Source organism: Pinus tabuliformis, chromosome 1_1 (assembly GCF_031772625.1).
Source record: "Pinus tabuliformis cultivar Carrire ecotype Pingquan chromosome 1_1, CPIR1, whole genome shotgun sequence".
NCBI lineage: Eukaryota > Viridiplantae > Streptophyta > Pinopsida > Pinales > Pinaceae > Pinus > Pinus tabuliformis.
The window spans coordinates 984,595,314-984,610,770 of NC_142297.1; the positions used below are offsets into that span (position 1 = coordinate 984,595,314).

The 15,457-nt window shown below is 34.5% G+C and overlaps 1 protein-coding gene across 1 annotated transcript; it reads right to left on the reverse strand.

The window, feature by feature from the left end:
- Positions 1 to 4,833: 4,833 nt before the first annotated feature.
- Positions 4,834 to 6,657, reverse strand: LOC149217821 (uncharacterized). The gene is made up of 2 exons (XM_089391429.1): positions 6,003 to 6,657; positions 4,834 to 5,244 (listed from the first exon to the last, which is right to left on the reverse strand). The coding sequence occupies exons 1-2, from the start codon at positions 6,045 to 6,047 to the stop codon at positions 5,032 to 5,034; spliced, it is 258 nt and encodes an 85-aa protein (XP_089247555.1). The 5' UTR covers positions 6,048 to 6,657; the 3' UTR covers positions 4,834 to 5,031.
- Positions 6,658 to 15,457: the final 8,800 nt, after the last annotated feature.

Consider the following 15,457-nt stretch of genomic DNA (forward strand, 5'->3'; position numbering starts at 1 on the left):
TGGGTTAAAACAGTCACCAAAGATGTGGTATCAGAAATTTGATACATTTATACAGAGACTTGGCTTCACCAGAGGCAAAGCAGATCACTGTGTGTATTTTAAATTAATTGGTGACCGTGTTATTTATATTGTATTATATGTGGATGACATGTTGTTGGTTTGAAATGACAAAGAAATTATCTAGGATTTGAAGACCCAATTGTTCTCCAAATTCGACATGAAATATCTTGGTGCTGCAAACTATATTTTGGGCATGGAAATTAAAAGAGATTGTGCAAAGAGGAAGCTCTAGTTAAACCAGAGGAAGTATGTCAAGACAATGGTGTAGATGTTTAATATGCATGATAGTAAACCGATGAAGGTTCCTATTCATGTAGGTGTAAAGTTATTTGCTGAACAATGTCCAAATACACAAGAAGAGGAAGAGGATATGTCCCATGTTCCATATGCAAGTGTAGTCGGTAGCCTGATGTATGCGATGGTTTGTACTAGAGCAGACATTGCACATACAATGGGAGTATTGACCAATTTTATGTCAAAACCAGGGAATGAGCATTGGACAACAGTGAAGCGGGTTTTCAGGTATCTGCGTGGCACTAGTGATTATGGTTTGTGCTACCAAGGAAGTCCAGGATTGGACAAAGTTTTAGATATTCATGGTTGTGTTGATGCAGAATGGGCTGGAGATCTGGATCAAAGAAGATCTACAAGTGCATATGTGTTTAACCTATTTGGAGGTGCAGTCAGTTGAATAAATAAGAAACAATCTGTAGTGGCATTATCAACTACAGAGGCAGAATACATGGTAGCCACTCATGCAAGCAAGGAAGTAGTTTGGTTGCAGAGATTGTGTTCAAGTATGGGGTTAGTATAGGGAGATATAATAATAGACTATGATAACCAAAGTGCAATTTTCTTGGCAAAGAACCCTGCTTACGATTCAAAGAAAAAGCACATTGATGTTCAATATCACTTTTTTAGGGGTATGATAAAAGACAAAAAGGTGTTGCTGGTAAAGGTGGACACTTTGAAGAATACTGCAGATGCATTGACAAAATTTGTGAGCTCTAAGAAGTTTTTTTGGTGTAGAGAAACAATAGGCATTGCAAGGCTGGATAAATTACTAAGCTCTCCTATGGCCCCCTGTGGAAAGAAAACAAGAAGTGGGAGAATGTTGGGTTGTGTTATATTCTTTCAATGACTAGCCTCCCTAGTAAACCATGGGGTTAGAGGAGGGGCGAGGCAGATCCCCCCCTTTGTTGCACCGATTGCACAACGAGGGGTCACAGGGGGTTTGAAGGGGGTGGTTAGCCCCCCTCTATGAGGTCCGGGGCAACACCCCGAAGAAATTTTTTTTGGACCCTATATTAGGTGGGCGGACCTACCTATGGTTTTGTGCATGGTTTTCGCACATGGTTTTTGGCATGATGGATTTCGGTCCATGGTATTAGATGCTTCATCATGTATATATATGTATTGTAACATTGAAAGGAACATAACGAAAAATCAATCTAGTAGTCCCGGGTTTGGGAGCTGGTGGAAAATATTTGTGTATATTTGTGTTACATGTTATGCTCTCACTATTGTTTGTTTCCTATTTTTTAGAATTCATATGCAGGTAATATATGTACGGGGTTAAAAACTACAGAGGTAAATAGGCATGGAAGTGAAATAGACGTTTTTGGAAAGTTATTTGGTAGCGTAAACATGAGGTGAATACGATATGGACGACACGTGCAGATGGAGGTGAGGGTTGATATTCTGTAAACTAATCAATTTAATATTAATATTAATATTTACTATTAATTTAATTTAATTTTATATTTAGTATTAATATTTATATATTTGTATTAATGATATTGTCTCTAATTTTTTTTTATTCCTATTTAACTTCAACCTCCTTTTTCCTAATATTAGTATTCCAACCGGGTTTAATTAAAATATGTGAAATACAAACTGAATTCCACTAAATAAGTTAAGGTTTCAAAATGGTCTTCCCTTGAAATAAATAAATTATGATTTATGTAACCTAATTCTTAGAGAACTCCACGACTGGAAACGAAATGACAACCATTTGCCACTGATGTCAAAACTCGAGTTTTGGGATTCAATCGAAACCTTGACTCTAAGGGTTAAACAAAAAAAACATGTGGGGAGTTTTCAACTTAGATTATATGAAAGCATTTAGCCCTGCGAGTTCTACAAATTCAGCGAACTTATCATTCCGAAGAGATTTAACTCTAAGAATGCAGCCAATCTTAGAACTTTCAAAAAGTTGATGACTGAAAATCAAAATATGTCCACATTTCTCCACGTAAACAAAACTGAATTTAATCAATTACAGAGGAAGAACACTGTTTGGGTGTCTTATTCTCTTAATGAATCCTCCAAGGCTTGTAAAAACACTAAAACCCTCACATTACCTACATAGAAGACCTTGGATTTAGATCTCCAAAGAAATTGGATCCTCGAAACATCTCCAAATGGGCATAAAATCCATAGAATATGAATTTATTGTTAACAACGTTATGAATTGACAAGTCTGCTAGTCTTCTATCGTCGCCATTATGGGGCATTTAAGAGGGGCCTCGGAGCAGCTCGTGTTAACACACCTTAGCATGTCACCTCTAAGTGCTATTTTCCTTCTCGTAAGTAAAATGTGAGGTGAGGTTTTGGATTCGAACATACAAGCAATGACTGATTGCGGTGGTGAAAAAAATATATGCCCCAATATGCCAAAGAAAAAGACGTGCCAAGTATAGCCAGGTTTCACAAATGATTTTTCAATAAATTAAAGAGAATTTATTGAGAGGAGCGGACTTAAAAAACTGAAAAATTATTGGAAAATCTTTTATATTGTCCATTGGATTATATATTACCCAAAGAATATTTCCTGAATATTTCCTTGAATTGCAATAAATTTATTGAAAATATAAAATGTTCCAAACCAATTCCAATATTTACCACTCCTTTATCATAATTAAATCTCAATTTTTCTCAAATATATTTTATTTATAAAATTATTTAAAATAAAAATTCCTCAAACCCAATTATGCCTTTGGCATAATTAAATATCAATCTTTCTTAAATATCTTTTATTTAAAGAATAGAAATCGTGTAACGGAGACCACGCCTAAGATTACACACTCTGACCCTATTCTAAAATAAGTCACGCCTATGGGCTAACTAGTACTCGTTCACTTCTTCGAATACACTTTTTCATAGACATAACGATGGTGTGGTTTACGATGGCTTGCTAGAAATATGAAAGAAAGCAAAGAGAAATTACACACAACATCATAACATATTTTTATATATTTATTGATCACAATAGTTAGACATATATAGGTCATAAAACACGAGTTTGACATATTTAGATCACGACTACAACTCATACACAGGAAAAAAAATCTTCTATATTGATGCTTGGGAACTCACAATGACCACTGACAACAACACATGGAAGCATTACTTCCTTTAGTGCTTAGATGAAAAATATTAAAAAAACAAATTACAATAACAATGATAATCTCTGTCTAAATGATCTTCGTTAGCACTCACATCCACTTTTGAATCTTGCAAACACGGTTATTTAACAACCACATCTTCGAGCTATCAATTGACCTCCATTTAAAACGTAACCGCCTCTGACCATCTTGGATGTGCTTTGAAATATCAATAATATTGACACCTTGACTCATGAGGGTTTATGTGATAAGATTAGTAATTTAATGAACCATACTATGGACCAACCACCATTTGTAGGATATTTCATTTTTGGTTATTTGTTAGTTGTTAGGATGAAGGTTTAGATACCACATATGTTCAAAAGTTGATCAAACAACTTGACCTTACTTCCAGTTTAAGAACCACCAACTATTTTTTTAAACCAATATAAACAATAAAACCAACCAACAAAACATAGAAAAAATCAATGAATTGTCTTTATTGGTTTGTGTAGATCAGATCAAATATACTAATAATGACTTTGCATATTGGTATTTTCCATCAGATATGCAATGTTTGGATTTGGATCTTTGGATAAACAATACTACAATATTTTGTTGCTTTAGATCTAGAATGAGAAATGCCAACATTCCACTGCTTGCCACACCTGTACATCTTGCACCATCTGAAAATCTCGAGAACCACCATTTAAAACATGTAGACATTGCTCTCAATTGTAGATCCACATTAGATCAAGCCAAATCTATGTTGATCTAGTTTCTTTACAAGCAAATAGCCTCTTCTTTACAAAGATTTTTCCACAATGAAAATTCACACAACAATAACAACAAGGATCTTCGCAATTCTCCTTTGCATGCAACTATCCACAATCCACACACAAGTCAAATATTCACACAAACAATAGATTAAACACTTTATTAAATTAATTGATGCAGAAAAGAGTATCATCGCTAAAAAGTATCATGGCTAAAACTACATGATCTCAGCCCCTCTCCTGACATACTAAGGATTGAATCGGCAATAATACCATGCTAGTAATAGGAAAGGGAGTAGAGAGAAATTACACACAACACCAAAATACACTTTTATATCTTTATTGATAGCAACAGTTACACATATCTAGGACATAAAACATTAATTTCGACACATTTAAATAATGATTACAACTCATAAAAAAATAACAACTTCTATATTGATGACTAAAAACTCACAATAACAACTACATACTAACAAGTGAGCTAGAACTCTTCTACTATAATAAAATGGACGAGAACAACACTAACGAAGACAATGCAAAAAAACATGGAGCATACCTTGTCCTTTTAGTTATTAAATAATTTTTACAATGTTTATTATAGGTTCTAGAGATATATTTAATTAGGTAACTCTAAAAATACTGTTTACCTAAAATAGATTGAAAAGAAACTATCCACTGAAATTAACATGCATAAAGAATGAGCGATTACTACATTTAACAAAAACCCATGAGTCCCTATGCTCCAGATAAACATACAATCCATAGACAACTTCGGCTACTGTAACTGTGGTGGCCGGTTACGGGCATTAATGGTCTGATACGACATGATCGCTGCCATACTCCTTCATTTCTCTAGTTATACAATAATTTAGAAACTTCGACGGAGGCTTCTCTTGATATTCATCGACCAAAACAACCGGTCCTTTCTCAATGGGATTGAGATTTGCTTTTGCTCGTTCGTCGAGCGACTTGTGAGAGGCAACTTTTCTGTATATTCGGCATAAAACTATATCTTTCGTCTGCAAAAACGAATTCATTTTACAAATCATTACTACGTATAATTAAGAATCACAAGTTTTACGCCATGTTAATCTTAGTTTTATTAAACCATAAAAGCAGCAACCATTATCCAAACCTGCAATAAATCATTGAAGCAAGCTTGTGTTTAGTGTTTAGTTTTTTTTGTTTGGTTTTTTTGTCTAATTTCTCTAAAATCTGGCTAGAATTCTCAGAATTTATTGAAATGACAAGTTTGAGGGTAACCCCTACCAATCTAAGTTAAGTGACCTAAAGATTTATGAGGGTGCTCAATCCATATATACAATAAAAAACAAATTTAAATAACAAAATCAAATTTAAATAACAAAATCAAAATTTCAGCTCAAATTTTTAAACTAGATTCAAACATCTAGTTCAAAAAATCACACTAAAAACAACTCCCTATTAATAACTCATTTTAAAAAATTAAGCCACACCGAACGTAGAACTCTATTACAATGTCAACAATTAATGCTGGTTCGATACGAAAACCTATAATCGATTTAAATTAAGAAACTAAACACCAACAAAGGAGGATGGAGACTCTAAATGCAAAAGACAAACCTAAAGCAGAATTGAGAAACTCAGAAACCTCTACGGCAGGATCAAATTCCTCAAATGTAACAGCCACTCAGTCATATTAATAAGGATTCAACACACCAAATGCAATGCGTTTTTCAACGTTACACAAAAAGGAACGAAGATCTCCATGGAAATGATTAAAAGAAAAACCGTTCACCTTGTGCGCGGACGAGCTGAAATCTGGCATCCTGTACTCGTTCATGATCCAGTCGGTCTTGTGCCCGTATGGACCTTTTCCTTTATAAAATACCAGAATTTTCTTCAAACCGATGCAGTGAAGCAGCTCGTTACGAACTGCTCTATCTGAACCCGTGGCCTTCCAGTAACCCGAGACCGTCAATCTGTTGAGCCGAGGGCATGACTTCTTACGATCTCTTGGGACGAAGAAGAACCATTGTTTATCCCGAGCATCGTGAGAAAACCCGCAATCCGAATCCAGCAGCTATTGATGTGAGAAAAATCATTTCAAATTCAAATTAGGGAACAAGTCGATAGGTAATTACCTGGTAACTCCCAGGGATCATATCGATACAAGTCCAAGGTTGGTATTATTATATCGAAGCTCAATGTGTGGCCGCCTTGTACCATCCGCCTCAGATAGAAGCCCACCAACTCCTCCTCTGTGGGATAGAATCTGAAGCCCGGAATAACCCTTAGCTCTCGCTGTTCTGCCCCATCGTTGGATATTACTTCTTCCAACATTGTCACTTCTATCTTTATGAAATAACCGCTTATATGAGTTGCCTTGCCAAGCTCTCTACACATATACAATAAGGAAGTGTTTGTAGGTAAGCAGAAAACATGCCGGAGAATATCACTCTCTTCTGTACACAAATACAATATGAAAGGGTCAATAAATAAGTCTTCAAAATGTGGATAGATAAGATGGGAAATGTTCCAAAGAATCGACTTCCAATGTGAATTGAACGATTCAATGGGATTGGAAGTAGCACAAGGGAAAATATCTACGCGGTTTCTCGTTCAAAGTTATTCTTGAATCTTAACCTGCTTAGTGAAAGCGATAGTACTGTCTTTCTTCCATTGCAATTTCCAGGAAATTTTGCTAGAATTGCATGACAGCTTTGATTTGATTTAGTGCGTTGGCCAGACAATTTTTTCGTTGGTTTGGATTCGTTTTAGATGAGTGATAAGGATATTAGAATAACTTTCTTCCACGAGTGGATTGAAAATTTCTATTAGTCGGTAACAATACAGCTCGGGGATAACTATCTTCCACGAATGGACTTCAAATTTGAAATTTGTAGGTAACTCTGGTAGAAAGTGTATGCCATACAGGTTGGTGATCTTGACAAGCAAACCTCAATTGTTCCTCTCATTATATTCTATAGTCCCCACTTCTTTGTGTTATGGCGTTGACTATTAATTGGTTTATTATCTATGGCATAAAAGATTTTAAATACGCAAATTTAAAGATTTTTTAGGTTAGAAATGTACTTTAATATAAACTTATAAAAGCAAATATTATTTATTTATATAAATTAATTAATTAAAATAAAAGATATTAAAAGTATTTAAAATAAAGATCTGTAAATTTAATTCATAATTTAAAAGTTATTAATTTGAAATTTATTTATATTTTAAAAAGTTAAATATATATCATATCGTTAAAATAATTTTGTCTGAGAAGATTCTACCAGCAAACATGCATTTGTCAGCTGATCTTTATATACAAGGATGAAAATCCGTTTTAAATAAATGGGGAATTGTGGAAACACAAACCTTATTTATGAAACTAGATTTGAAAAAGTGTATAAGCCACTCACGCCAGCTGATTAAGCATGTATTTGTATGATTAATTATTTAATTAATATATATATATATTTATTTATTTTTGAATAGATGAGTATTTAGTTTTACACCTTAGATTAAGGTAAAAGGTTATTAAAAAGTATATAACCATATTTGTAATAGTTTTAGGAAGGATTACAAGGCATGTTTTCCTTTACATTTGAGTTTTCATATTGGATTAAAATTTCAAATTACTTGTAGAATAAAGTGGGAGTGAATCTATGAGTTTTAGTTATAACAATGAAAATTTACTTTAATATGGACCATTAATTATTGTTCTGAGAGGTGCATTTTATAGCTTAGTATGACTCCTAAAATTATTTTAGCTAATGTTGGCCAATCTTAAATTATATACAACTTTTTAATTTTATTAGTGGACTAAGATTAATTATTAAAATATAACTATGTATTTGAATAGATAGTAAATTATCTTATGATTTTAATAGTTCCTTTATTATATATGTGAATTTGAATGTATCATAAATTTACCTTTAACAAAAAATTAAATGCAATGTCATTTTTAAATTAACGGGAAAAGATTAATTCAACACAAAGAATGGAAAATGCTGCTCCAAAATATTTTAATATTTATTTTTGGGCCAAAAAACTAAACATAAACATTTAAGATGTAATGTTTAACATTTAACATTTTTAATTTTATGTAGAATAAATAAAAATAATAATAAAGTGGGGGTATGGCAAATAAATAAAACCTCTTTTTATACTTCAGAGGTATGGTAAATAAAAAAATACATAAATAAACTAGAGGTATGGTAAATAAATAAAAATATAAATGAATCTCTTTTTATCTTTACTCCATAATCCACTTTATATTTATGAACACTCAAAAAAAGAGGTTTTATTTAGGCGAAGCCTATGGACCAAATACCATGGGCCAAATTATTATTTATACCATGCAAAAAAAAATTACTAACCCTAATATTAATATTAAAAGATTATTATTATTATTATTATTATTAATAAATATAATATTCATATTAATATATTATAATATTAATATTATTAAATTTAGTAACTTTAGATTAAAACAACATTAAATTATAATTATAATTATAATTATATATATATATATATATATATATATATATATATATATATATATATATATATATATATATATATATATATATATATATATCTTAACTCTAGATATATATAGTAGGGAAGAAGAAAGACATAGAGTGATAGAGGTGTAGAGATAGGGGGACTCATAAGGGAGAGATGTAGAGAAGGGTAAGAGAGGGAGAGAGAGACACAAAGATGGAGAGATGAGAGAGAATGAGAGAGGGAGGGAGATAATGAGAGGATTGGTAGGCAGAGAGAGAGAGAGAGAGAGAGAGAGAGAGAGAGAGAGAGGTTTGGAGGGAAAAGAGATAGAGAGAGAGAGACTGGGAAGAGAGAGGGAGGTAAGAGAGAAAGGGAGAGAGAGAAGGGATGAGAGAGAGTACTTGAGAGATAGAAGGAGAGTTATGAGGGAAGAGGGAGGATTGGAGAGAGAGAGAGAGAGAGAGAGAGAGAGATGGGGGAAGAGAGAGGTAGGTAGGAGAGAAAGGGAGAGAGAGAGATGGGGGAAGAGAGAGAGAGGTAGGAGAGAAAGGGAGAGAGAAGAAGACCGAGAGAGAGGAGGAGAGAGTGAGTGAGAGAGGAATAGATAGAGAGGCATAGAGAGATTGAGTTGGAGGGGGCGAGAGGATGGGAAGAAGAAGGACATAGAGAGTAAGAAGTGTAGAGAGAGAGGGAGTGACAAGGGAGCTATGGAGAGAGAGTCTGTATAATTGGGGTGAGATAAAGAGACAAAGAAGGAGATATGGAGAGAAGGGGGGAGAAAATGAGAGAGAAGGAGAGAGGGAGGGATATAGTAACATAGTAGGAGGGTAAAGAGAGAGAGAGAGAGAGAGATGTGGGAGAGAGAGGAAGGAAGAGAGGGGATGTGTGAGAGTGGAGAGAGGGAGGGGAAGAGATATGAAGTTGGAAGGGGGAAGAGAGGGAGGTAAGAATAAATATATAGAGAGAGAAAGGTGGAGATATATAGAGGTAGTGATAAGGAAGATGGAAAGAGAGGGAGAGAAGAGAATAGGAGGAAAGAGAGAGAAGTGGAAGAGAGGGAGAGAAGGGGAAGAGATAGAGAGAGGGAGGGAGAGGAGGAGAGAGGGATAGATAGATATATTGGAGGAGAGTGTATGTTTTGGGGGTGATATAAAGAGACCAAGGGAGACAAAGATATTGATGGAAGGTGAAGTGAGGGAAGAAGAGATATATGGAGAGAGGGAGGAACAAAGAGATTGATAAATATGGGGTGAGAGAGCGTGTGTGTTTGGGGGGTGTGAGATAGAGAGACAAAGGAGAGATGGAGGGAGATATAAATATAGATGGAGAGGGGAGAGAGGGAAGATGATTTCTTGCAATAGATGCATTGATTTCAATGTAGATGGCGATTTCTAATCCTATTTGATTGATTGCACTATATGCAATTATTTTAGTGTGGATGTTGATTTCTAATGATATTTGATTGTTTGCACTAGATGCATTGATTTCAATGTAGAAGATTTGTAATCCTATTTCATTGCTTGACCTAAATGCAAATATTTTAGTGTAGATGGTGATTTTGAATCCTATTTGATTGCTTGCGCTAGATGCATTGCTTTCAATGTAGATGTTTATTTCTGATTATATTTGATTACTTGCAATAGATGCATTGATTTCAATGTAAATGATTTCTAATCCTATTTGATTGCTTTCACTAAATGCATTTATTTTGGTGTAGATGGTGATTTATGATCCTATTTGATTGCTTTTGCTAGATGCATTAATTTTAGTGTAGATGTTCATTTCTAATCCTATTTGATTGTTTGCACTAGGTGCATTGATTTGAGCGTAGATGTTGATTTCTAATCTTAATTGATTGTTTCGATTAAATGCATTGATTTCAGTGTAAGGACAAAAAATTATTGGCAATGTACAGAGGTTTTGTGTTATAGTAATTCAACTTATTAATATTGGAGAGCAAGAGAGCTAAGGTATGATGTTTACTACAACAACTCGATCTAAAGATTTAAATAGTTTACGATTTCAAGTGTCCTTTTCATATAATCGATATGAAAAGATGACAAAACTAATAAGGGTGACAATAAGAATAGTAGAAGAAACTAGTTTGAGATTGATCACAATAAATACTATTTGTAATTAATTACATTCTTATTATTCACATTTTCTGTCATTCAACACTAATACATTTTCACTTTGCATTCATTTTTTTTATTTCATCATATTTCATCATTAAAGTTATTAACAATATTTATCATCTCAACAAACTGAGGTAACTAAGAAAATTTAAAATTAATATAATGTCAAAAATATTTAGCATATTTGAAATGATTATATTAATATTAGATGTATTTACATATAATTGATAGAATTAGTTATATCTTCAATAGATTCTTCTTGGGTGCAAACGACTGAAAACATCCTATATCCATATTAAGTCTGGATCTATCAAGCGCCAAGAGGGATCAAATCTCTCGAGATGAAAACCTTTCCTCAAGCTTTGCACTCAAAAAAGGGGTTTGCACTTCGAGAGATTTGATCCCTTTCGGCGCTTGATAGATCATTAAGATGGATCTAGGCTGGTTAATTTCAAGTAACGTTCTTTTTCTTGAATAAATATGATGAGAAAAACTAAATTCATAGTCAATGGTAGCAAATATCCTTGTTATGCATTCCTAAACGAATTATTTTGGTACTTTTTTATTTAAGATAGATTTTTCGTTTTTTATTAAAGCTTAAAATTGTTTTTAGAATAAATTAAGAGTGGGCCTATGAGTTTCAATAACAACAATGAAAATCTACTTTATTATGGACTACCAATGAGACATTTGAAATATCGTGATTCTTCTTGAATAAATATGATGATAAAGCTTACATTCAATGTCAATAATAACAAGTACCCTTGTTATAAATTCATAAATGAATTATAACAAAATTTCCCACCTTTTGATTTATATATGAAAAAAAAAGAGTTCCTTTTAAAAAAAAATTGTAAGTTGCCCAAGGTTTGTGTCATTTAGAAATCAAAATAATATACATAGCTATTTGTGCATATTGGTCTGTTGATAATGAAACCAGACTAGTAGCATAACAACAAAGCTTTTGTCTTATTAAGAGATTAAAATTGATGGAAAAAAGTAAGATAATTACGTTTATCTTTATTGGACACTTTACTAGGAAATGTAGTACTCACATCGTCTACGATTGCAACCGTGATGCTTGAACTGATTATAACCAAAATGAATAGAAAATTCATCTATTTAGATGGAGTGTCAACATCAATAATATTAAGGAGCTCATCATTGTCTTGAAATGTGGTAAAATAAAAGGTTACAAGGCTTTTGGCCATGATGGAGACCATGTCGATGATTTTTCTTATGTTTTTTAGCATCACTGAAGGATTTTGTACTAAGATTCGAAACACTAGACTAAAAATTTTCCTCTAATATTCTATAATTACGTATAAGCATAAATAATGTAACATATATGATGTTTATCATGTCCATGTGTTTTGTATGTTAGGAACATATCCCCTAACCTTATTTTCTACCTCAGCATCTGTGATGAGCGTACTTTATATCTTTGATTCGGTCCTATCATCTTCTATATCTCGCCAAATTTCAACCTCATACATGAACCGTGAATGTTGAGAGAGGACAGTAAAATGTATACTTTTCAAGAAACTAATAACAAAAACATTAAAACAAAAATATGCATTGCATACATCCAACATGTGAAAGGAAAGATGACCACTCAAGGTAACCATTTATTATATGAGATACTTTTTACCATTAAATCATGGTGGAAAAATTTGTCCTTTTTCAAGGTGAGGCTTGTTGTTTATAATATTATCTTCGTCTTCTTTACATCATTCAATATAATGGGTAACTAGCATGGGTAAATTCCATTGGAGAATAACATGGAAAGATACATATTTTCATTTAGATATCCTCCCTCCGTAGGAATAAATGGTTCCGATTACGTCAAGTTCCCTCTTTAGAAGTTTATATTGAATATGAAGGAATGAAAAGAAGAGTTTTGTGGTTAATCATTAACCTTGCATTTATGGATGACCCAAAACTAAGTTTTGTTGAAGGCAAGGGTTTTGTTTTGTTAACCTATAACCATGATGAATGAAGGTCTAAGGATAAAGTTACCTGCGAATGCTTGTGGCCGCCTGTGATCCTAACAGTGTATGGCCTAGAAAATGGACTTCAATGGCAAGGGTTTCATGTTGTTGACCAATAACGTGGCTTTGTGTGTGACCCATAACCATGATGAATGAAGGTATGAGGATAGAAATACCTTGTAACTCTTGTGGGCCAACTATGATATTGATAATATATGGCCTAGCAAATGGACTTCGATTGAAATGGTTTTGTGTGGTTGACCCATAATCGTAGGTTTGTGGGTAACCCATAACCATGATGAAAGAGGGTCAAGGATAGAGATACTTTATAATTCTTAGGGGTTAGCTATGATGCTGAGTGTGTGGCCTAGAAAATGAACCTATAGATAGTTCACTTGTCAATCTGCGAAGGCATGGTAGAAATCTAGTGACTTATTTGGGGGCGTACCTTTTCATATTCACACTATCAAATTAGATGTTTTAAAGGATTCCTTCAATTAATTAAATTCTCATATTTGAATTTTATGGGCTTGATCCCACCTAATAGTCTTTCCATACTTAGTGCGAAGCTCCCTAAATCTATGGTAGCATAATTTATATGTAACACAGCTTGACACTTTCGATGCTACCCTTTTGTTAACAAAATACTCTCCATTAAGAAGATAATAAAACTCCTCTTCCCATTCCACAAAGGCGCATATTTTAGGTCATTTATATTGTTAGACACCTAATCTGATAAGGGTTATGGTGTGGAAGCTAAATAGTCAAAGGGAGTCCTTGAAAGATGAATTTTCACGTATCCCCATACTCTATTAAACTAATGGCGCATTAATTAAAAAAAATATATGGTAAAAATAACTCCAATACCTAAGAAAAGTTGATGAATTAAATTAAGAACGTACTAAAACTCAAAACTATACACCAACATATATATATATATATATATATATATATATATATATATATATATATATATATATATATATATATATGTATATGTATATGTATATATATATATATATGTATATATATATATATATGTATATATATATATATATATGTATATATATATATATATGTATATATATATAGATATATATATCATCACAATTGGATGAAATTGTATTGTCAGGTTGACTAACTTTGTCATCCTAATGTTATTTACCTATATGTGTAATGATAATACTACACCCACCAGGATGCAGGTGATAATCATGACATTAATGGCGATTAGATGGATGGGGGGTGGGAGGACTCGCCACATGGCCGCCCGGGTCCCCTCCCAAGCCAGACTGAAAGGAATTCATGGCGCATCACAGGTGACATTAATTGGGTGCTCCAGTCGAGATTTCTCCATTAAGCTCATGGCAATGGCCTCCACAGATCATAACGTAGTTCTTCCTCCTCTGCTTCATAGCATATTCCCTCCTCAAGCATCAGAGCCTCGTTCTCGCACAGTCACTGGCAACCGTTGTTGGTTGCACAGCTACATAGATGTCGGTAATGGGTATCATTTCTCCCACACCAGGTACTGTAATCTGATTCTAGCTTAGAATTCCTCCGCTTGCTCTCTACATAACCATTCCGCCAATCTCCCCACTAGCAGCTCTGCGTCGAATTCCGCCATGGCTTGCATTCGACACCGAATGTGTAGCAGAAGAGGGGGAAGTTGTGGCAGAGGCATCCGCCCTCCTGCTATGCCCAACCCTGAATCTGCCTCCCCCTCCTCTTCTCCTGACATTTCAAATCCTCATAGCTCCTTCTCTGGCTGGTATCCTGATACCCACAGTTGTAGAGGACGGGCTCAGCTCCATGGTGCCTGTAGGAGGAACATAGATGTTCATGCGGCCAATTTTCCCCTTCCCCCTTACCCTGCTCCTCACATGACTCAATTTTGTTTCCACAGCACCCTTCACAGGCCTGTTATCACCGCCACAGTTACCATCAACTTTTCTGAGGAAAACGACCCGCAGGAAGCTCCGCCAGAGAATAATGGTGAGCAACTGAGGGCCGCTCAAAGGAACAGGAATGCCCGCGACCTAGGCAAGTAGTAGTTGGTCGAGGATGTTACCACCTTGCATGGAAAGGAGTTGGTTGGGAGTCAGCAGGCTGCTGGAGGCAAAGATGGAGACACGCACGCATCTGGAGGCAGCGCAGGAGACACGTCCGGCTTGCATGTAGCAGAACGCAGCTTCATTGGCACTCAACCATCTCGTGGAATTCAGAGCAGTTCGTCAGCAGAGGAGGAGGAGTGGTACAAATATGCATGTCTTAACGAGGAAGAGCCTGCCCCAGACGACCTCCAGGATTGACACTTGGCAGCCAAGTGTCGCCCTTCTGCTAGCTGGCGTTTCCTTATGCTGATAGGATGATTTTTGTTATGACTTGTTTTGTTAAAACTTTCCTCCTTGTTGCTTTTGCAATGTTTGGTATTTTTGGTTAAAACTGGTAACCCCTATGTGGGTTTTTTCTGCTTTCATAGACTGGTTTCCCCATCGATGGGGCAGTTGACATTAGACTATTATATTTTTTGATGAATGATGCTCAGCACTGCTGAGGGCAGAGCCTCGATGTACTTATATTTTGTTTCATATCAATAGAATAGTTTT

What these genes read in the sequence shown, in the direction of transcription:
- LOC149217821 (XM_089391429.1), bottom strand. Translation starts at nt 6,047, where the DNA reads ATGAACGAGTACAGGATGCCAGATTTCAGCTCGTCCGCGCACAAG. An exon ending in TCAGCTCGTCCGCGCACAAG is followed by an intron (nt 5,245 to 6,002) that starts GTGAACGGTTTT and finishes TCGTTTTTGCAG; the next exon opens with ACGAAAGATATAGTTTTATG.